The 22,657-nt window shown below is 43.7% G+C and overlaps 1 protein-coding gene across 1 annotated transcript in view; it reads right to left on the bottom strand.

Annotated features, from left to right (window-relative positions):
* Nucleotides 1–1,234: 1,234 nt before the first annotated feature.
* The window catches only part of LOC125546895, a 48,313-nt gene continuing 26,890 nt past the window's right edge, over nt 1,235–22,657 (bottom strand). The window contains exons 2-6 of the mRNA XM_048710992.1: nt 4,512–4,873; nt 3,297–3,357; nt 3,072–3,190; nt 2,230–2,279; nt 1,235–1,677 (exon numbers count right to left, since the gene is read on the bottom strand). Coding sequence (XP_048566949.1) covers nt 1,635–1,677; nt 2,230–2,279; nt 3,072–3,190; nt 3,297–3,357; nt 4,512–4,873 — 635 coding nt within the window. The 3' untranslated portion in view covers nt 1,235–1,634. The remainder of the gene's footprint in view (nt 1,678–2,229; nt 2,280–3,071; nt 3,191–3,296; nt 3,358–4,511; nt 4,874–22,657) is intronic.

Below are 22,657 nucleotides of genomic sequence, written 5' to 3'. Positions count from 1 at the left end.
ATCTGGTGACCATTTTATACCAGTTGACATAATTGCACCCTTGCATGAGAACCATACCATACGTTCCATGGTTGTACGTAATTAAGGGGTGTGATTTTGGTTTTCTTCTAAGTATGGTGGGCTAGTTGCTTACTCCATACTGTAATTGAGAGAGTTCTACAGTGTTCTGTTTCTGAATCGAGAGATACATAGAGAGTTCGGTGCGCAACACATGCGTGCCGCTGATCCGTGCGAACGACTGAATTAAACTTCATGTGCGTGGTGCATGATCTCACCATCTGTACAGAGCCAGTCAGTAGTTCGAACTAAAGGAGTCCTGACACGAAGCGCTCTCAAGAGGCATGTGAGAGGGCAGAGGTGGACGAAGTTGATCAAGACATTCGTCGGATTTCTTTCAGTAGGCAGCAAGCATTTCACTTGAGCTGACAGTTATGGCAGCCTCTCCCGTCTCCGTGAGACGAACACCACCATCACTGACTGATTCACAACCATTCCAGTACCTACCTCCATGGCACTTCGCATGATAAGGGCTTCTTTGATTCAAAAGAATTTTATAAAATTTCTAGAGAATTGAAATCCTTAGGATTTTTTCCTATGTTGGTCTTTTGATTCATATGATTGGATCCCATAGGAATTTTTTCTATGGAATCTTCTATACTACGTTTCATAGGAAAATTAACATCCACTCCAACCTCTTTTTACAATTCCTTTATTTTTCCCGTGGCATCAAACAATCATTGCTAATTCTATAGGATTCAAATGGGCATGCCACTCCAACCCTACACTTGTCCTATTCCTATGTTTTCAAAATCCTACGAATCAAAGAGGCTCTAAGATTGCGAACCACCCTAACTGCCCCCAATTAACTGGGCTGTGTGTTCTCTCTCTTAGCTACTCCGTTCTAGTCATGCAGAGGATTCTGGCTTAAAATAACATCATCTGAAGGCAGGATAACAGGAGATCACGTCACAAGATTATCAACAGATGTTTGTCTGCCAGGGTATATTTCAGCGTTCAGATTAGGTATGTCGGCCTCTTCAATCTTGGCATCAGCAATATGTGAGTGAATCTCAACTCTTCCCTTACTTTGCTTTTTTAATCCCATCCTAGTTCTCTGGATGTACAGAGGTTCAAGATAACTTTCAGTTCTGATCTGGACGCTTCAGGGAGATCATAGTAAGAACAGAAGAATAGCTAAGCCATCATGCAAGTGGCCCACAAGGGCTCAGGGAGGTAAAATAAACCGGGACAAACTTATAATTTGCTGTAAAAGCAGCAACAGCAGCATGTCATAATCGTACACAACATTTGAAACAGGATTTTCAATACCTTCCCTGTCTCGCTAAGCAGGATGTTCTATAACCTGCGCGGCGTGGGCCTGAAGTACCCAACAAGAGATCTGGACAGGTACTTAAAATAGGAATATCTAGCTACATAACCTGCATAAGGCATCAGATAGAAAACTGCAAACCAGGAAATTTGTGGCCTAGATCTTGTGGCTTTCGCCCAGCTATTCTGCCTGCTAACAGAAAGATGAATACATTCAACTAGGTCATCAAGAAGGCATAAAGATTTTTTTCCCATTTACATGGAGGGTTTGCTTTGCTCCGAGAATTTAAACGATCTTCAGAAATTCACATGTTCGCTTTCCTCTCCCACCGTTCTTTAACATCAAGCCTGAAAATATGACATATGGGTGATAAGAGTGAGAGCCAATTGTTTCATTTCACACAAAAAGTGGTGGCAAGCTGGCACGTTAGCATTTGCGAGAGGTGGCCATAAGAAATGTCACACCTTGCTGGCTTACCACAGCTCCATTAGAACCATGGTAAAAGAAAGAGAAAAACTCGTCCTACGAATCAGATTTCCTTAGTTTTCTCACAAGAGTTTATCTCATGTCCATCAGATTAAGTTGACCATAAGAAATCTCATAATAACCTATAGATAGTCTATTAGTAATTTGCAGTTTGAATCATTATACTTTGTTCATAGCAAGTCAAATGGTGTCTTCTTTGTCAGATTCAGTCGTACAATGTATATGAACTTCTTGAATGATGAAAGGTGAAATTTAAGGGAATTCAGTGTTAATGAAGTTTTCCGATGAAAAGATGAACATGAACTGCCTGAATAGCAACTAAGTAGAGAGTAGCATGAGAGATGAGACTGCATGAGATAGTGGAAAACATAAGCTGCCACGTAGTATGATACAGTACAGTGATGAAATAGTACCCCCAATGCAACTTCCTTTTGTTCCTCAAGGGCAGGGACGGTGCAAGATTCTGCAAATATGTGGGAATAAATCATCAAGCTATTTTTATGACAATGATATTTGTGAATTCCGTTAATTAATTAATGGCCTTGAAGAAACGATGATATGGCATCAAATCAATGATCTTGAATATATGAAGTCTAATAAATGTCTTAAAGATGTAAATGTATCTTGTATTACAACCGAACAGCAACAAAGTTAACTCAGTCTGGTATCAACGTAGACAAAGGGACACATCAACTTTTGATCCTATCGAGTCAATGTACATTTAACAGACAAAGACACAAAAGGTATTATAATTGCAATTATATTGCATTTTTAACCTATTTGGTAAACACTATGTAAGAAATAGACAGATGCCAACACCAAACAGGCACTTCTAGATAAAACCAATAAGAATCTAAATCATTAAATTTTAGTTCATTTCGTGGCAAGAACACTTTCTTCATCAGCCCATGACACCTACTCTGAACTAAAACCAGAACCCTTATTTTGGAACGAAGGGAGTATTAACAAAAATAAGAAAACAGCATATATTTTGCTGCAACAACTGCAGAAATCGAGGTATCGCAGTTTGTTCCATTACCTGAGAAAATTTCAAGACCTAAAGACCAATTGAAATACGTTACCGGGACTTGAGAAATAAAAATTCTGCAGTAAATAGCTTTATTTCTACAGATAACCCTTTTCCTGCAACTAATTTGCTGTGCTACTATTAAAGGCCCAAGCAAAAGCAACAATCTTCACGAATTTAGATGAAAATAAGATAACCAAGCATTTTCATAAGTATAACCAGACATACCGCTTGGGCTCCTGTAGTTGATGTTGTATGCTGTACATCTATTGCGGCACTATCAATTGATTTATCCTTATTATTAAATTTAGAATCATTGGCTACATTTGTATTCTCCCCAGTTCTTCCTACAAATTTCAAATACAATGAACAAATAGCTTAAATATCTCCTGCAAAAAAGAAAAGAAAAAGAAACTGAACACAAGGTAATCACAGATACATAAAGAGAGATACCTTTAGGTTTTCCTTTGGATTTTGTTTTTTCCTTTATTTGTAGCCGTTTCTTGTGCAATTCCTGTAACATGAAAGATCAAACAATTTAGTTGGTATTTCTCGAAATAAAAACAAAACTAAAGAGTTGGTAACTTCAGAAAAAAGGATAGAAGCACTCTGAACAAACGTTTGGAAATTTGCCGTTTAATTCAGGGTTGAGATTCTTAAGGATGGGAAATTATGCTTTTCAACTGGAACTTCTCAAATGAAATTGTCGAGACCAGCATCTCATTAACAATCTATGTAATATGTATGGCACAAGACAAAAAAATGACCCAAACAAAAACATCACATCCAGTTTAGCACAATATCTTTTCTATAATCCAATCCAAACTCTAGCAACAATAGGTTTCAAATAGGCATTTCACAGAAGTGCTAATAGTATTATATTTCTCTCTCTTTGTTTGCCGTGTTTTCTCATTTGTTACACTCATCAATGTGCAACAGTGCAAGTACAGTATGCAGGATTCCTAACTAAAGCTAATATTGTGTCCTCTATGTTTTGACCTTGAATTTTGCAAGTTTTTTTTTCTTTAACTGCAACAAGTGCTAAACACAAAAACTGCACTCTTAACAATATCTGGGAGATTTATTGTCTTCAAATTTTGATGCCGAGCGGTCAATGACTCAGCTAAAAATCTCTGGAAAACAACTGGATTTTGGATGCCTGCTCTGTTCCTCTATGGGAACACTTCCGTGTCCGGTCATGTGGTCAAAAAGGCGAGCACTTCAACTATTAGAATTCAGAAGCTGAAGATATGTCTATGCAGCAATGTTTCTACGCTTCATAAGACCAGTTTTATATGCTGGAAACAAATGAAACTATTCCTAACAATTTTCTATAAAAAGATCTGGATAAATTGGTTCATGGCAACGATGAGGGCATCATAAGAAGAAAACACAACATGTCACCCTTAGACAAAGGTGCTACAGCCATTCTGTATGACTATGACATTGACATTAAAGCCTACAGCTTGAACATTTTCCTCCAGTAATTGAGGAGCAGGGAGGGAGGGAGGGACCAATTTTGCCCTGCCCTAGTGTGCCCTTCCAAAGTACAGTACTAATATGCTTCCTATAACGGTTAGAAAGAACCATCCACCTGCGGGGGATCATGAACCCCACAAGATTCGCACTGAACATTCGAGAAATCTACTGTAAGTAAGAGAAGAAAACCTTAAACTTGTCGAGCTGATCTTGGGACAGCTTGGAGGGCTTGAATTCCGGATCGAGCAGCCTACTGGATGCGAGCGCATCCTCCTTTCCCTTCGCCTCGTTGCCTTCGTCAGCATCTCCTCCGCCTCCGCACCCCATCTCTTGCTTTGCCTTTTTCTTTCTTTCTTTCTCTCTTTCTTTTTCTGTCTTCCTTGCAGTGTTGTCGCTTCCTGGGCGCTCGTACCTAAGAGGGAAGGAAAGGAACAGATAGGTTGGGCCTGATCTTGGCCCAAAGGTTCGTATGGTGGTCGGGCCTGATATCACCGCTTGTATGGTCAGGTCCGATCTTCGCCCAATATTTGTGGATTTTGAATACGAGCGCACTCAAAATAATAATAAAACTCAAAATAATAATAAATCCCTTCTCTGTAGGGTTTTTCCTCCTCTCGACGACGCACGAGCGGTGTTGTTGAGAAATCCACTTCCCCACCCCCGGACTCCAACATGACAAGTTTGGGCTGATCCACGGGCTGGCCTTGTCTCGGAGGAATAGGGGTAGGGTTTCTCGCCCGACGGAAGTTTCCTTCTTGGTCTAGGGTTCAAGATGGCCGGAAGCACGTCAAGATCCGGCGCTATGGATGATGATGCGGCCATGATGAAAAAGTTGGTGCTCTCGGAGGAGGACCCCGATGACGTGGTTGTTGAAGAGGAAGATGCGATCTCGGAGGATTCCACTAGATGGATGGTAATTACCGGGGTTCATATGGAGAAGCCCTATAGTCAGTACTGGTTCTACAGAAACACGAGGGCCGTGTGGGATCTGACAAAGGAGATGAAGATCCGTCCACTTAATGATAATTTGTACACGCTAAAATTCTCTTGGTTAAGTATTTGGGAAGAAGTTATGAAAGGACCTTGGACCTTCCAGGGAAATGCGGTGATTCTATCACCATATGATGGATTCTTGAAACCCTTGCCTTTCGCTTTGGATACAATAGATATATTTGTTTAGATACAAGATATTCTAGATGGCTACTATCCTCTGCACAAGTCTCTAGCACGGAAGGTAGGGGAGTTTGTGTACACTGAGCCAAAGTCGCATGATTTCGAGGGAAATTTCTTTAGGGTAAGAGTGAACATCAATGTGCAGACTTGCTGGCAGCGAAAATAAGAGGGATATCTTTGTGGTTAAGTATGAGCGTCTGGTATGATTGGTGCTTCGTTTGCGGGTACATGGGACGCATCTTCAAGGAGTGCGGACACGGTATTCCTTCTCCATCTGCGCTAGTCTTCAAATACCTACAAGCTACCTAGTTTCACAGTGCTAGAAGAGGCACGTGGAGGAAGAGGCAGAGGTCGTGGACGTGGTGCTATAGGAGGTGGACGTGGTCGTGGCCGTGGAACGGGCCAATACCCCAAGGAAGATGGCACATGCGACTACTGGTGACCCACAAGTATAGGGGATCAATCGTGGTCCTTTAGATAAGTAAGAATGTCGAACCCAATGAGGAGTAGAAGGAATTGATAAGCGGTTTCAACAATGTATTCTCAGCAAGTGTTATAAAATGGTAGTAACAAATAGTTTGATAGCAAGATAATTTGTAGCAAGTAGCAAGTAACCAAAGTAACAAGGTGCAACAAGGTGGCCCAATCCTTATATTGCAAAGGACAAGCCAAGAGTATTTCTTATAATAAGCAAAGCGTTCTCGAGGACACATGGGAATTTGGTCTAGTCACGTTCATCACGTTTAGTAGATTCACGTTCACTACTTCGATAAATTGTTATGTGGGTGGATCGGTGATAGGGTGCTGCTCTTACTTGAACAAACAACCCACTTATGATTACCCCTCTCGCAAGCATCCACAACTATGAAAAAAGAATTAAGATAAATCTAACCATAACATGAAACATATGGATCCAAATTAGCCCCTTATGGAATAACACATAAACTAGGGTTTAAGCTTCTGTCACTCTCGCAACCCATCATCTACTTAATACTCCACAAAAAACCTTCCCCTAGGCCCAAGCATGGTAATATGTCATGTAGTTGATGGTCACACGACACCACTAGAGGAACAACAACATACATCTCATCAAAATATTTAACACATACCAACTTCACATAATTACTTGTAATAAGACTTCTCCCATGTCCTCAAGAACAAACGGAACCACTCACAAATCATATTCATGTTCATGATTACAGGAGAATAATATATGATTAGAAATTTGAACATATGATCTTCCACCAAATAAACCTACTAGAATCAACTACAAGATGTAATCAACACTACTAGCAACCCACAAATACCAGTCTGAGGTTTTGAGACAAATATTGAATACAAGAGATGAACAAGGGTTTGAGATGAGATGGTGCTAGTGAGATGTTGATGGAGATGAGTCCTCCCATGATGATAGGAACGTTGGTGATGACAATGGCTTCGTTTTCCCCTCCCGGAGGGAAGTATCCCCGGTAGAATCGCTCTACCGGAGAGCAAAAGTGTTCCTGTCTAGGTTCCGCCTTGAGACGACGACGCTTTGGTCCGAAAATATTCTCTCATTTTTTCTATGCCAAATGGCCTCATAGCATAAGATGGGCACCAAAGGGCATCTATGGGCCCCATAAGGCACTAGGGCGCGCCCCCTGCCTTATGGGTCCATGGTTGATCTTCTTTGGTACTTCTTTCTTCCAGTATTTTTTATATATCCCAAGATAATTCTCCATAAAATTTTAGGTCATTTGAAGCTCTGGAGAATAGTTGTCTCTGCTGTAGCTCTTTTAGGTCTAGAATTCCAGCTATCGGCAATTTCCTTCTTCATGTATATCTTGCATATTAAGAGAGAAAAGACATTAGAATTGCATCATAAAGTGAAATAATTATCAAAAAACATTATAATTAACAGTAGGAAAACATAATTGAAAATGGATGGATAAGCTTCCCCAAGCTTAGACCCCGCTTGCCCTCAAGCGAATGCCGAGCTCAATAATCATGACCACATGTTTATATAGATGTGTCGATAAAACAAAATAGCATCATGCTCATTATTATAGCAACAATTATTCCTCATAACACTTCTCATGATCAATTGATAATTCATTCACATGCTAAAGCATAAACAATAAACTTTCTTGAAAACTAACAAACTATGTTCTCAGTCACTGAAACAATTACTATTCATCAGGAAGAGTCTCTGTAAGAGCTTTTGGTTTAGCAAATTCCACATACTCAACTATCATATAGTCTTCCATGATTTCTGACACTCAAAGCATATTTTTAGAACAAACTTTTCAGTCAGACACATGGGAAGATGGGGGTTTAATGTTTCACCTCCCAACTTATTTACCTCGGGGATAATATCAACAATAATAACTCATGATTACCTATATCCAACATGATATATGTGCCTGAATCGTTATTTACCACATGATGCTTTCTAAGTGGAGAATAATTGAGGCCGGAATAAGAATGAATACTATTGACTCTTGCATAAAAGTAAAAGCTAAAAAGTAAAAGATATGCCCTTCGCAGAGGAGGTTGTCATGTACTTTCTTAATTTGGACGCGCAAGCTCTTAATGCAAAGGAATGTTACTTTATATTGCCCCTTATGATCGCAACCTTTATTATGCAGCCCGCCATTTTAATTGCGTTACCATCAAAAGTTCGTACAAAGCTTATTTTCCCTTACAATAAAAGATCATACATATTTAAGAGCAATTTTTATTGCTTTGCACCGACGACAACTTACTCGAAGGATCTTATTCAATCCATAGGTAGATATGGTGGACTCTCATGACAAGAAACCGGGTTTAAGGGTTTTTGGATGCACTAGTATCATCTCAACTTTGTACGAAATTTTGGCTAGCAAAAGATTATGAGCAAGCACCACATGTTAGAGGATCCATGACAATATAATTTCTATGTGAATATAAGCAAACATAACCCATTACATTGTCTTCCTTGTCCAACATCAACTATTTGATCGAGCTTAAAATAATTAATGGAGGCTCAAAATCATAAAAGATGTCCAAGGTAGTATATCTATATGTGAAATCTCTCTTCCCTTATTATTCTTTCATGAATTGCATCAATGACCAATACTATGTTTGTTAACTTCCAATAAATTTTACCAATTATACTTATTATATGTGAAGTCATTACTCCCCATGGGATTAGCATATGAAATTTTATTATTGCTAAGATTGAAACAAGAAGGTGAAACAACAAAACTCAAACTACTCTTTATTATATAACTCTCTGTAAGTGCATCTAGTGCCACCCCTAGTTGGTTTTGGAGTATTGACGACAAACCTAGTTGAGGGACTAATGTGTTTGTGAGAATTGCAGGATAACACAGGTAGAGGTCCCTCATTAATTCGGTTTTCCTACCAGAGATGACCCCTAAAAATGTATGAAGACATTGAAGTCAAAGGTGGTATATGAAGATATTCACATTGAAGACTATGACAAGAGAAGACACCACATGAAGCCTATGGAGCTCGAAGACTTAGATCTTTCGTAGTTCTCTTTCTTCTGTGTTGAGTCATAGGAACCACCATACTGTTAAGTGGGGTCCAAGAGAACCAGTCAGAATGACTAAAGTGATGCTTAAACAAAACCTATGTCTTCGAGTGAAGACTTTGAGAGCGAATCTTGTCCAGAGTCGGGCAAGTCATCTTTGCTTGAAGCCCAAGTAAAGTTGCCGTGTGAGTTTGAAATCTGACCGTTGGAACACGTGTCAGTTCCTTAGTGACCCATGGTCATTTCGGACAAATCAGGTCGGGTTGCCAAGTGGCTATAAATAGCCCACCCCCTACAACCATAAACGGTTGGCTACTCAGATTCAGAGTACGACTTTTGTCGTTTGAGAGCAACCCACCTCGAAGGAAGCCTTTGAGAGAGAATTCCTTGCGAGGATAAAGCCCTAACCACCCAGAGCCAAAGAGAATTAGGCATCACTTAAGTCTTCTTGTCTGTGTGATCTGAAGACTTATTACACTTGAGGACTGTGCATCCTCCAGCCGGTTAGGCGTCGCGTTCTGAGCATCCAAGAGACATTGTGGATTGCCGGTGAACGAAGTCTGTGAAGGTTTGGGAGTCTACCTTGAAGACTTACCAGAGTGATTGGGCGAGGTCTGTGTGACCTTAGCTCAAGGGGAATACGGTGAGGACTGGGTGTCCTGAGCTGCGTGTTCAGGACTGGGTGTCCGGGACTGTGTGTCCTAAGGTTTAAATACCTAGCCGCCCTAACCAGACGTACAGTTGTCACAGCAACTGGAACTGGTCCAACAAATCATTGTCTTCAACGAGTCACTGGTTTCATCTTCCCTTCCCTTTACTTACTGTTACTCCTTGTGAAGTCATTGTATTTGCACTATCTTTTGTCTTCACTGAGTGACTGCGTGTTCTGTTGGCTTCACAATTCTTCCTACCTGATCCTTACTACATTGCTGCTATTAGTCATTGTGCTTTCACTCTATTGAATACTTGACTATGGCTTGCCTAGTGTAGTCTACCTTCCGCTGCAGGGTAATAGGTTTATTTCTATCGTTTGTCTTCATAACTTCCACCACGTTTTGAAGACTTTCATAAAAATCGCCTATTCACCCCCCCTCTAGTCGATATAACGCACTTTCAATTGGTATCAGAGCAAGGTGCTCCCTTGTTCTGTGTGATTCGGTTTAACCACCTGGAGTTTTAGCTATGTCGACTGCAGGGATAATTAAAGTCTCCGCTGCGTGCCCTGTCTTCGATGGAACTGAATATCCCTACTGGAAGAATAAGATGAACATGCATCTTGAAGCCATTGACGTCGACCTATGGTATGTCGTCAAGAATGGCGTTCCCAAGGCTGGAGAAGGTGTCACTGCTGCTGATGTCAAGAAGTTCGTTCAACTAGACTCTACTGCCAAGAATATCATTTTTGGTCATCAGACCAAAGGACAGTATGGCTGTGTGAGTGCTTTGGAAACATCTAAGCTGGTCTGGGACTGGCTCTCCAAGGTCAATGAAGGCGTCTCAACCCAGAGAGATCAGAGAATCAGTGTCCTTCGCAACCTCTTCAACCGCTTCAAGCAAAATGACAATGAGAATGTCCAGCTCACATTTGACCGACTCACTGACATCACAAATGAGCTTCAAGCCCTCGGCGCTACTGAGATCACCAAACATGAAAGTCGTCAAGACACTACTGAGATCACTTGATAGTTTGTTTGACACCCTAGCCCTGATGATTCAAGAACGTCCTGATTTCAAGACACTCGATCCGTCTGACATACTTGAGAGGCTCAACACACATGAGTTTCAGCTTTCTGAGAAAAGAGATATCTACGGTCCAAACTATGGGCGAACTCGTGCCTTGAAGGCAAAAGCTGTCTCCTCATCTGAAGAAGAATCTGACAGCAGTTCGGATGATCCTGAAGACATTGAAAGGGAACTTGCTATGCTTGTGAAGAAGTTCCAAAAATTCACCAAGAAGAAAGGTTTCAGAAAGTCTTCCCGATCAAGCTCAAGGAATGATGAAGCTTCTGCTCACGACTACAAGAAGAAAACATGTCACAAGTGCAAGAAACCTGGCCACTTCATCTCTGAGTGTCCACAGTGGGACAATGAGAACAAAAAGAAGAAGAAGAGCAAGGAATATGACTCTGACGACAAGAAGAAGAAGAAATACTCAAAGTCTTCTTCCAAGTCTTCCTCAAAGTCTTCATCACACAAGAAGAGCTCATCTGGCAAGGCACGTGCATTTGTTGGCAAGGAAATGGATTCAGAGGAGGAGTCCGCTTCTGAGGAGGCGGAGGTGGAGTCTGAGGAGGAGTCTGATTCAGGCGTCGCAAGTCTGGCTACAACATACGTTGCCAAGTCCATCTTCAACACTGAAGACAATGACTTCATCACCGACACCGATGCAAATGACAAGGACTACTCCGCTTCTACCTACTGCTTCATGGCACGAGGTGCCAAGGTAAACACACGCACTACTCACTATCAAACATCTAGTGACGATGACTCTGATTGTGGTTCAAAACCCAGCTACAAAACACTTGCTAAAATTGCAACTGAACAACAGAAAGCTATGGAACATATTCAAAAACTGTTAGACAGAAGCGATGATCTGTTAGGTGCTGAAATGACTCGATCTGAATCCTTAATTGAAGACATAAAAAATCTTCACGTTAAGTATGAGGAACTTGAAAGTCGTCATGAAACTCTCTCAACAACTCATGAAAAGCTTTCCTATGATTATCTTCAAAGGAAGAAAGATCTTGAGAAATTGAGAGCGGCTCATGAAGATCTTCAAAAGGAAAACGAGTCACTTCGCGCCGAACAGATCAGCTCCGCTCAGGAAGGATTTGAACCACCATGTCTTAAATGCATTGAGCGTGATAATGCTACTACTGTTGCTGAATGTTCTACTGCTGCTACTGTTGCAATATCTTCAACTGTTGATGTGGGAACTAACCCCTCTGCTGAGGATTCCACTACTATTGCTGATGAGAATGCTAGGTTGAAGACATTGCGTGAAACAGGGATGTACAAAAGTCTTAAAGGGCATCGGACACTATGTGATGTCCTCAAAAAGCAGATTTTGAACCGAAACCCGAGGAAAGAGGGTGTTGGGTTCGTAAGGAAAATGAATGCTGATGGCTCTTACTGGAAACCTGAGCAGTACCCCAAATCCACATGGGTTGCTGCAAAGGAATTTTCAGTAGATCCATCCACTCTATCTGGGTTCACTTGTGCTAACCCCATTGTCATTGATGAATCCTTTGATGCAAACTATAAACTGTTTAAGAATCAGAATGGTGAAGTGTTTGCCAGGTACATTGGTACTAACTGCAGGAATGGACCGCCTATGAAGAATATCTGGGTTCCGAAAAGGTGTCTGGAGAATCTTTCTGTGAATGTCATCATGACACCTCACGTGAAGAAGACAAACCTCAGACCAAAGGCTTCATACGGTCCAAAGGCTTCATACAGACAGAGGACTCACCTGAGTCGCACTAACGCAAATGTTTTGCAGGGAAACCATACTCAGGCATATGAATATGAGAGCGGTTCATCAAACCGCCATGTTCATAAGACCAAGAACTATTCTGCTTATTCTTATGAGTACTATTGTCCGCCTGCAAGACTGTTTGCTAGGGCTCCAAAGCCAAAGTTCTCAGATGCTGCACTTAGACTTATTGCTTCTAAGCCACCCTTGAAGATGTGGGTGGCTAAGAAAGCTTAACTCTCTTTTGCAGGGAAAGGTCTCCAGCAGAAAACCAAAATCGTCTGACGCTATTGCTGGGGACCTTAAACATCTTGTAGGGCGCAAGATCAAATGCCCGAATGGTCTTACTATGTACTTCGTTCCTGAATTGCTTGCTACTCTCCCTATTAGTCCTAATCTGGATCTAAGCTTTCATAACCCACTGGTTCGTCAAATGTTTTTGCTTCACAATGCTCTTCGTGAAGCCTATCCCCCTAACTGCACTGTAGAGTACGACACCAACGTCTTCAGAATGGATTATTGATAGTGGGTGTACAAATCACATGACTGGCAAAAGAAGCCTTCTTATGGACTCAACCTTACGTCCATCCGACAAGAGCCACATCACATTTGCTAACACTGGTAAAAGTAAGGTATTGGGTCTAGGTAGAGTTGCAATCTCAAGGGATCAACACATGGATAAAGTCATGCTTGTTGAATCCCTTGGCTTCAACTTAATGTCTGTCTCAATGCTTTGCGATTTAAACATGATCGTAATATTTGGAAAATATCGTTGCCTTGTTCTAATGGAATCTGACAAGTCTCTAGTATTTGAAGGGTATCAAAAAGATGATTTGTACGTGGTAGATTTCTCAGCAGGACCACAGCTTGCCGTATGTCTTCTAGCAAAAGCTTCAGAATGCTGGCTCTGGCATCGGAGGCTTGGGCATGCTGGCATGAGGAACCTCCACACCCTGGCAAAGAAGAAGCATGTCATAGGCATCGAGGGCGTCAAGTTCAAGAAAGATCACTTATGCGGTGCCTGTGAGGCAGGAAAGATGACGAGGGCCAAACATCCCTCGAAGACAATCATGACCACTACTCGACCCTTCGAACTGCTTCACATGGATCTTTTCGGTCCCACTCATTACTCAACTCTTACTACTACTGCTTGTCTCTATGGCTTTGTCATTGTTGATGATTATTCTAGATATACTTGGGTGCACATAATCCTTTACAAGACTGAAGTGCAGGATGTCTTCAGACGCTTCGCCAATCGAGCAATGAACAACTATGGCGCCAAGATAAAGCATATCAGAAGTGACAATGGCACTGAATTCAAGGACACTGGCCTTGATACATATCTTGATACCTTGGGCATCATACATGAATTCTCAGCCCCATACACGCCACAGCAGAATGGGGTCGTCGAACGCAAGAACAGAACACTCATTGAGATGGCCAGAACGATGCTAGATGAATACAAGACTCCAAGAAAATTCTGGCCTGAAGCCATTGATACTGCATGCCATACAATCAATCGTGTTTATCTTCACAAGCTTCTGAACAAGACATCTTATGAGCTCCTTACTGGCAAGAAGCCAAATGTCAGTTACTTCAGAGTATTTGGTGCCAGGTGCTGGATCAAGGACCCACATCACACCTCAAAGTTTGCACCAAAAGCACATAAGGGTTTTATGCTTGGATATGGAAAGGATTCGCACTCCTACAGAGTCTTCAATCTATTTCATTACAAAGTGGTTGAAACAGTGGATGTGCGGTTCGATGAGACCAACGGTTCACAAAGAGAGCAATTGCCAAATGTGCTAGATGAAGTTCCATCCAGTGAATCAATCAAGCTAATGGGAACCGGAGAAATTTTACCTTCTGAAGCTCATCCTGAAGAAGAACTTATCATCTCAGCACCTGATCAACATGAAGACAATGCTCAGCCTGAAGACATTCCTTCTAACAACGACAATGATCAGCAAGAGCAAAATCTTCGCCCTGTACATCCTCACGTTGCCAATGAAGTGCAGATTGAAAGAATAATTGATAGCATCAATGCACCCAGTCCACTCACTCGTTCAAGGGCAACTCAGCTAGCAAATTTCTGTGGGCACTTCGCATTCGTCTCAATAACAGAACCCAAGAAAGTTGAAGAAGCCTTCATGGAACCTGAATGGATTCAAGCTATGCAAGACGAGCTTCAACAGTTTGAGCTGAATAATGTATGGGAACTGGTCAAGCGTCCCGATCCTCGGAAGCACAACATAATAGGCACCAAATGGATATACCGCAACAAGCAAGATGAGCATGGTCAAGTTGTCAGAAACAAAGCTCGTCTCGTTGCTCAAGGATATACTCAAGTGGAAGGCATTGACTTCGATGAAAAATTTGCTCCTGTGGCTAGACTTGAAGCCATACGCATACTGCTGACCTATGCAAATCATCACAACATACTTCTTTATCAAATGGATGTGAAGAGCACCTTCCTCAATGGCAAGATTGAAGAAGAAGTGTATGTTGCACAACCTCCTGGCTTTGAAGATCCAAAACATCCTGACATGGTATACAAGCTCAACAAGGCACTGTATGGCCTCAAACAAGCCCCTCGGGCCTGGTATGACACACTCAAATACTTCCTGAAGAGCAAAGGCTTCATACCTGGTTCTCTCGACCCCACTCTCTTCACGAAGACATATGATGGTGAACTGTTTGTGTGCCAAATATATGTGGATGACATTATCTTCGGCTGCACCAATCAGAAGTACAGTGAAGAGTTTGGATATATGATGCAAGAGCAATATCAAATGTCTATGATGGGAGAGCCGGAGTTCTTTCTCGGTCTTCAAATACGACAACAACGCAACGACATCTTCATATCTCAAGAGAAGTATCTCAAAGATTGCCTGAAGAAGTTCGGTATGCAAGACTGCAAAGGCTTCACGACGCCAATGCCAGCCAAGCATCATCTGGGTCCTGACGACAATGGTAAAGAGTTCGATCAAAAGGTATACTGCTCCATGATTGGTTCTTTACTTTATCTATGTGCATCTAGGCCAGATATTATGCTTAGTGTTTGCATGCGTGCTCGATTCCAAGCGGCACCAAAGGAGTCGCATCACTTAGCTGTGAAGCGAATTCTTCGATATTTGGCTCACACCCCAACTCTAGGATTATGGTATCCAAAGGGCTCAGAGTTTGATCTGGTTGGATTCTCGGATGCTGATTATGCTGGTGACAAAGTTGATCGCAAGTCTACATCAGGCACATGTCACTTTCTGGGACGATCACTTGTATGTTGGTCTTCAAAGAAGCAGAACTGTGTATCTCTCTCCACTGCTGAATCTGAATACATTGCTGCTGAATCTTGCTGCGCTCAGCTTCTGTGGATGAAGCAAACGCTCAAGGACTATGGCATTCATCTGAAGCAAGTGCCACTCTACTGCAACAACGAAAGCGCCATCAAGATTGCCAACAACCCAGTTCAGCACTCGAAGACAAAGCGCATTGAAATTCGTCATCACTTTCTCAGAGATCATGTTGTGAAGGAAGATATTGATATCATACACGTCAACATTGAAGAGCAATTGGCAGATATCTTCACCAAGCCCTTGGATGAGAAGAGATTTTGCAAGTTACGGTGTGAGCTAAATATCCTGGAATCCTCAAATGTCCTGTGATCAGGCACACATCCTAACCCTTATGCATATTGATGACTTAGATGTGCAACACACGAAGTAAAGTATATCTTCAATCAATGAAGACATACATTCTAAGTGTGAATACATTAATGTGGAATTTGACTTCGGAGTGCCACGATAATTGTGCGCCGTGTCTGGGTCTAATACTTCCTATACGGTGGGTAACGCCACCACCAAATGTTCTATTTTGAAGTGTTTCACTCATGGCGTTACCTTGATATGTCTTCACATTTGGTTTGGCTTCAATATCAACATGTCTTCATGATTATCTTCACTATGTTGATTATATATATATATATATACACTAGTGTTCTGTCCTCTACAGCATTCACTTATAGCTATGTCTTCTTGTTGAATCTTTTGAACTAAGTGAATGTGATCGGACCCTAACCTCTCTATGCTATCTATCTCAAACTCTATCTCTCCAAATCATATGCATTCTATTGAAACTGTCGAATGTCTTCTCTGCGTCCTTGTCAGCAGAAGATACAAAGACAAACCTTAAGTCCACTTTCAATGCTCATTTCTCCACATGAAACCCGGAGAAGTAGGAACGACCACCCGACAATCCAAGCATGCGTGGGACGTGGAACAAACCCCAAAATTCTGCATGATGGCCACGTGTTTCTCAGATGCGAATCGCCAGGGGCACCTGTGTAATAACGCAGTGCCGCCCCTGTACATATAAATACACACTTCACGGCGGTCATTATCTCTTCTTCCACTCTCGCACGAACCCTAGCGCCACCGCTAGCCCTCGACGATGCCGGCGATGAAGCGCTTCGCTGTCGCAACCTCTCCGACGCCGTCTTCACGCCGACCGCGGACATCGTCCTCTCCGCCGTCGCCGTAGGTGTCCTCCGTCGCCAAGTTAGGGCACGGAAGATCGAACTGCTCGGCCTCATCTTCCACTCCGTCTAGCAGTTCTTAGTGTGGTAAATAAAACTTCCTTTTTACGGCACCGTTGATCCTATGGCTTTGTCACTTTCTACCACAAGAAGTTTCTATTCACACAAGTTAGATCTCTCTCATACTGCATCTCATAACATGCCTAGTATATTCACTTATGCTTCACAAAGTAGTTAGATTCCTCACTTGTACTGATCTCTGGATTCGTACAAATCTGGAACCAACTCCTTATCTATGAGTGAATGTCTTCGCACGATGAGGTCAATGTCTTCTAAACTAATTTATATTCAAAATCTTCTGAGAATGCATATGACCTCTTCCCCTTCCCCCGCACCTTAATGCTATCACAGGTACATGTTCGTGGGAGAATCCCTTGGTTCTCATAGTCTGCATTCATTTGCAGAATTCTTACAGCATCATATAAATTCTCCCGAAGCAAGTTCCTGTTTGTCCAGCAAGCGAAAATCTTTGAAGCCTTTGAACGTGTTGAAGCCTTTCAGTTTAAAGTTCATGGCTTCAGAGATATCAGCAAGGAAGGGTGGCAGAAAGCGTCATGGAGAAACATCTAGAGATCTGCCAGATGACCTCTCAGAACTGTACAAGACAGATCCTGAAGAGGATTACAATCAGCGCAAGACCCGAATCCAATGGATTCGAAGATATTGGGCAGAACAATGGTTCAAATACCGATTTGTAACCCAGGAATATGCTGAGAAAAATGCCATCAAGAGACCGTGGGGAGACATCCTATACAAGAATCTTCAACCCAGGTCCAGAGATGAAGCCATTGAACAAGGCTTCTATCCCTGCATGGTCCGTGGGCCACAGCCTGCTGATGCACACCCATCATCACTACTATGGCGTCATGACGAGATTCTGTTCAAGCGCAACTTCCAGTTTGCCCAGAACTCAGCGAAGCAAAACAAGAAGACATTGGGACTAGACTTCAACCCTGGTCCCTCAGCTCCAAGGGCTGATGACACACGAGATGCAGAACCCAATGTCGTCGGTCCTTTCTACAACCTTGAAGGCCTCATCACCCATACCTTGGTTCAAGGGACTGCAGTGAATGAGCCTGCAACTGACGCTGAATCAGATGAAGCGCTTGCAGCTGTTGGGGAACGTAGCAGAAATTCAAAATTTTCCTACGTGTCACCAAGATCTATCTATGGAGAAACCAGCAACGAGGGGAGGGAGAGTGCATCTACATACCCTTGTAGATTGCTAAGCGGAAGCGTTCAAGAGAACGGGGTTGATGGAGTCGTAATCGTCATGATCCAAATCACCGATGATCCTAGCGCCGAACGGACGGCACCTCCGCGTTCAACACACGTACGGAGCAGTGACGTCTCCTCCTTCTTGATCCAGCAAGGGGAAGGAGAGGTTAATGAAGACTCCATCCAGCAGCAGCACAACGGCGTGGTGGTGGTGGAGGAGCGTGGCAATCCTGCAGGGCTTCGCCAAGCACCACGGGAGAGGAGAAGGACTTGGGAGAGGGGAGGGCTGCACCAAAGGCAAAGGTATGGCTGCCCTCCCACCCCCAAACATATATATAGGGGCAAGGGAGAGGGGGGGCGCAGCCTTGGCCCTTCCTCCAAGGAAGGGTGCGGCTAGGGAGGAGTCCCTCCTCCCCAAGGCACCTCGGAGGTGCCTTCCCCCTTTAGGACTCTTCCTTTCCTTATCCCTTGGCGCATGGGCCTCTTGGGGCTGGTGCCCTTGGCCCATATAGGCCAAGGCGCACCCCCTTACAGCCCATGTGGCCCCCCGGGGCAGGTGGCCCCACCCGGTGGACCCCCGGGACCCTTCCGGTGGTCCCGGTACAATACTGGTGACCCCGAAACTTGTCCCGATGGCCGAAATAACACTTCCTATATATAATTCTTTACCTCCGGACCATTCCGGAACTCCTCGTGATGTCCGGGATCTCATCCGGGACTCCGAACAACATTCGTAACCACATACAAACTTCCTTTATAACCCTAGCGTCATCGAACCTTAAATGTGTAGACCCTACGGGTTCGGGAGACATGCAGACATGACCGAGACGTTCTCCGATCAATAACCAATAGCGGGATCTGGATACCCATGTTGGCTCCCACATGTTCCACGATGATCTCATCGGATGAACCACGATGTCAAGGACTTAATCAATCCCGTATACAATTCCCTTTGTCTATCGGTACGATACTTGCCCGAGATTCGATCGTCGGTATCCCGATACCTTGTTCAATCTCGTTACCGGCAAGTCTCTTTACTCGTTCCGTAACACATCATCCCGTGATCAACTCCTTGGTCACATTGTGCACATTATGATGATGTCCTACCGAGTGGGCCCAGAGATACCTCTCCGTCACACGGAGTGACAAATCCCAGTCTCGATTCGTGCCAACCTAACAGACACTTTCGGAGATACCCGTAGTGTACCTTTATAGCCACCCAGTTACGTTGTGACGTTTGGCACACCCAAAGCACTCCTACGGTATCCGGGAGTTGCACAATCTCATGGTCTAAGGAAATGATACTTGACATTAGAAAAGCTTTAGCATACGAACTACACGATCTAGTGCTATGCTTAGGATTGGGTCTTGTCCATCACATCATTCTCCTAATGATGTGATCCCGTTATCAACGACATCCAATGTCCATGGTCAGGAAACCGTAACCATCTATTGATCAACGAGCTAGTCAACTAGAGGCTTACTAGGGACATGGTGTTGTCTATGTATCCACACATGTATCTGAGTTTCCTATCAATACAATTCTAGCATGGATAATAAACGATTATCATGAACAAGGAAATATAATAATAATCAATTTATTATTGCCTCTAGGGCATATTTCCAACAGCAGCGCCGGAGCGAAAGAAGTTGAAGAAGCCTAAAGCTTCAAAGCCTGCCCCTTCAACAAAAATCTCACGAGCGAAGCCACTGGCAACTGCACCTCCTGAAGACAGTGTGCAGTCTGAAGATTTATCACGCATCTCCAAGCCCCAGAAGGTCAAGATGTCTCTGCCACACACCGTCCAAGAGCTAACAGCTGCTGCCATTCTGCGCAATGATGCCATTGATCTGTCAAGTGATGAAGATCTTGCAGATGACGCTCTTGAGCAACTCATCAAGAGCAAAGAAGAAGCAGAAATCTTCAATGATCTGCCTCTCTTTGATGTAACAGTCATTCACAACTTCATTGATGAACGGTTTGACACGCCAAACATCAGCTTCGACGATCTCCAACTACCCATTGGCCTCAGTGTCGCCTTCCATGGCGCCATTGCTTCAGAGTTAGCTATCGCCCAGCGCATTGTTGAACTGAAGCAGAAGATTGACTTTGAGAAATCTCAGTTCAAGAAGCATATGGCCAAGCTCAGCGTGCAAGACGTGAAGAATTTCAAGATTATGCTGCACGAGCTCAAGGAAGCCTTTCTAAAGAAACGTGCAGAAGCTCAGGGTTCTCGTGAGCGCATGAAGGTCCTGGCTGATAGGTGTGTGCAAGCCTACAATGAGGCTGAGAAGCGCAAGGCCCTTGGGCGTCCTGGCATCGACCCCAGGATGGCTGCCAAGAAGCAGAAGAAGCCTGCTATGGCTGAACCTGAAGCACCAAGGCAGGAGGCAGATCCCCTTGTCTTCCCAACTAACATGACTGGCCCGAAGCCAAAGGCCAGGTCAACCGCTTCAGAACTGAAGAAGACCAGGACTGCTGAGGCTGAAGCAAGGAAGAGAAAACATCCTGAAGCCTCTGCTACTGCCCCCGCCAAGAATAAAAGAATGACCAAGAAGGAACGGGCTGCTCCCACAGAGCCCTTGATTGTTGAACCCATTTCCATGGTTCACCCCGACGCCGATCCACAAGAACGTCAACTGACTGTCCATGAGTCTGCTTTCACAGAGGCTCATGAAGCTGAAGACTTTCCAGCAGCTGATCCCCTCGCTGCTGAGGACATTGGTCACCATGACCATGTTGAAGATGATGCAACCCTTCCTCAGCTAGAGCACCAACAGGTATCATCGCCTGTGCTCACGCACAGTGAACTCATCAGCATTGGTCGTCCACTGACACCAATAGCACAGAATGCTTCATGGGCGGATCGCCCACAAGAGGAAGAAGACTCTGAGGCCTAGCCAACACAAACTCCACAGGCGTCGCCCGCGTTGCGCAGGCTTCGCAAAGGTCCAAGGCCTCAAGTCTCTGCGTCTGAAGCTAAAACTGCTGAAGACATTCCGGCTGCATCAGCCGATGAAGAAGAAGTACCACAAGTTGCTACTTCCCTGTCCCACCAAAAAGCAGTTCTCGAGGAGAACGTGATTGAAAATCTTGCGGCTGCCACCACCAACACCACTGAAGCCACTGATGCTGTCATGGATGAAGCTAATGTGGAGCCCTCACCAACAAAAGCACCAGAAGTCAGCGAAGCCACTGATCCCGCCACTTCTGTTCCTGAGTCTGCTGCCGGTCCCCAGTTCGACTATCATGTTGAGCACAGGCCTCAGGTACAGAAGCCAATCCCAAGATTGCCAAGGTTCCCAGGTCCTGCATCAGCACCTGGCTCCTTCAATATCAATGGCTTCAGAGCAGACAACACATTCTTCAACAGCTCCAGGAACCCTACTCCAGGGAAAGAATATCATCTGATTGGTTCTGGAGTTATCCGCAGCGAAGCTATTACTCATGCATTCTTTACAACCAAGGTCGCATCTTCCCACACAAGCGCCTTGACATTGAAGCAATAGCTGGTCTGCCCTGTCTGGAAGAAGCTCTGGATTGCTTCAAAGAGGTTGGACTGCTGTCGTTCGTCACTGACCAAGAGCATTGAAATGAAGAGTTGCTGCTCCAATTCTATGCCACACTTCACATCCGCGGGTATAGCAGAGATCTGAAGACTTGGGTCCTGGAGTGGATGACAGGAAACGTTCATCACGAAGCCAAAGCCTTTGACATCATTGAGCTCACTGGTTTGCCCACTCCTGGCGATCTCTACGAGCATGGCTGTCAGCTTCATAGTGAAGCTATTGAGAGCATCTTTCAGAAGACTGAACCTAATATGAGTCAAATGCTCAGTATGATGAAGCCATTGCCCCAAGATGCTGCTTATCCCACGGAGTTCTTCGTTGAAGACCTGAGTATCTGCCGAGAAACATTTATCACATCATAAGGCGAATTCTCTGGCCAATCAAAGGGCATTCTCCCCATGCCAAGCTGGAAGGTGCAATGAAGACTTTGGTCTTCTACATTCTTCATGGAAAATGCTTCAATACACAGGATTTCTTCATTCGCCAACTTGCTGCATCTGGCTCTGATCTGTTTGGTTTGAAGTTCTACGCCCCTTGGGTGATGCGGCTGATCAAACTTCACTCCGCTATCTCATATCAGCCCTCGGCCCGCAACCATCGGATCTTTTTGCCTGATGTGGATATGTCTATTGAAGCCATCTATCCTGAGCCTGCCAAGGAACCTCTTAGTCTTCAGAATGCAGAGCATCAAAGTTTCACTCAGAACATTGAAGGCGTTGAAGCCGTAACTCGTGTGTATCCTTTGGCTGGCACTTCACGTGCACCGCATCCTGCTCTCACTAAAGCCA

The sequence above is a fragment of the Triticum urartu genome, chromosome 3, assembly GCF_003073215.2.
Source record: "Triticum urartu cultivar G1812 chromosome 3, Tu2.1, whole genome shotgun sequence".
Taxonomy (NCBI): domain Eukaryota; kingdom Viridiplantae; phylum Streptophyta; class Magnoliopsida; order Poales; family Poaceae; genus Triticum; species Triticum urartu.
Note: the sequence above shows the minus strand (reverse complement) of the source record. Positions and strands in the feature narration are given on the sequence as shown.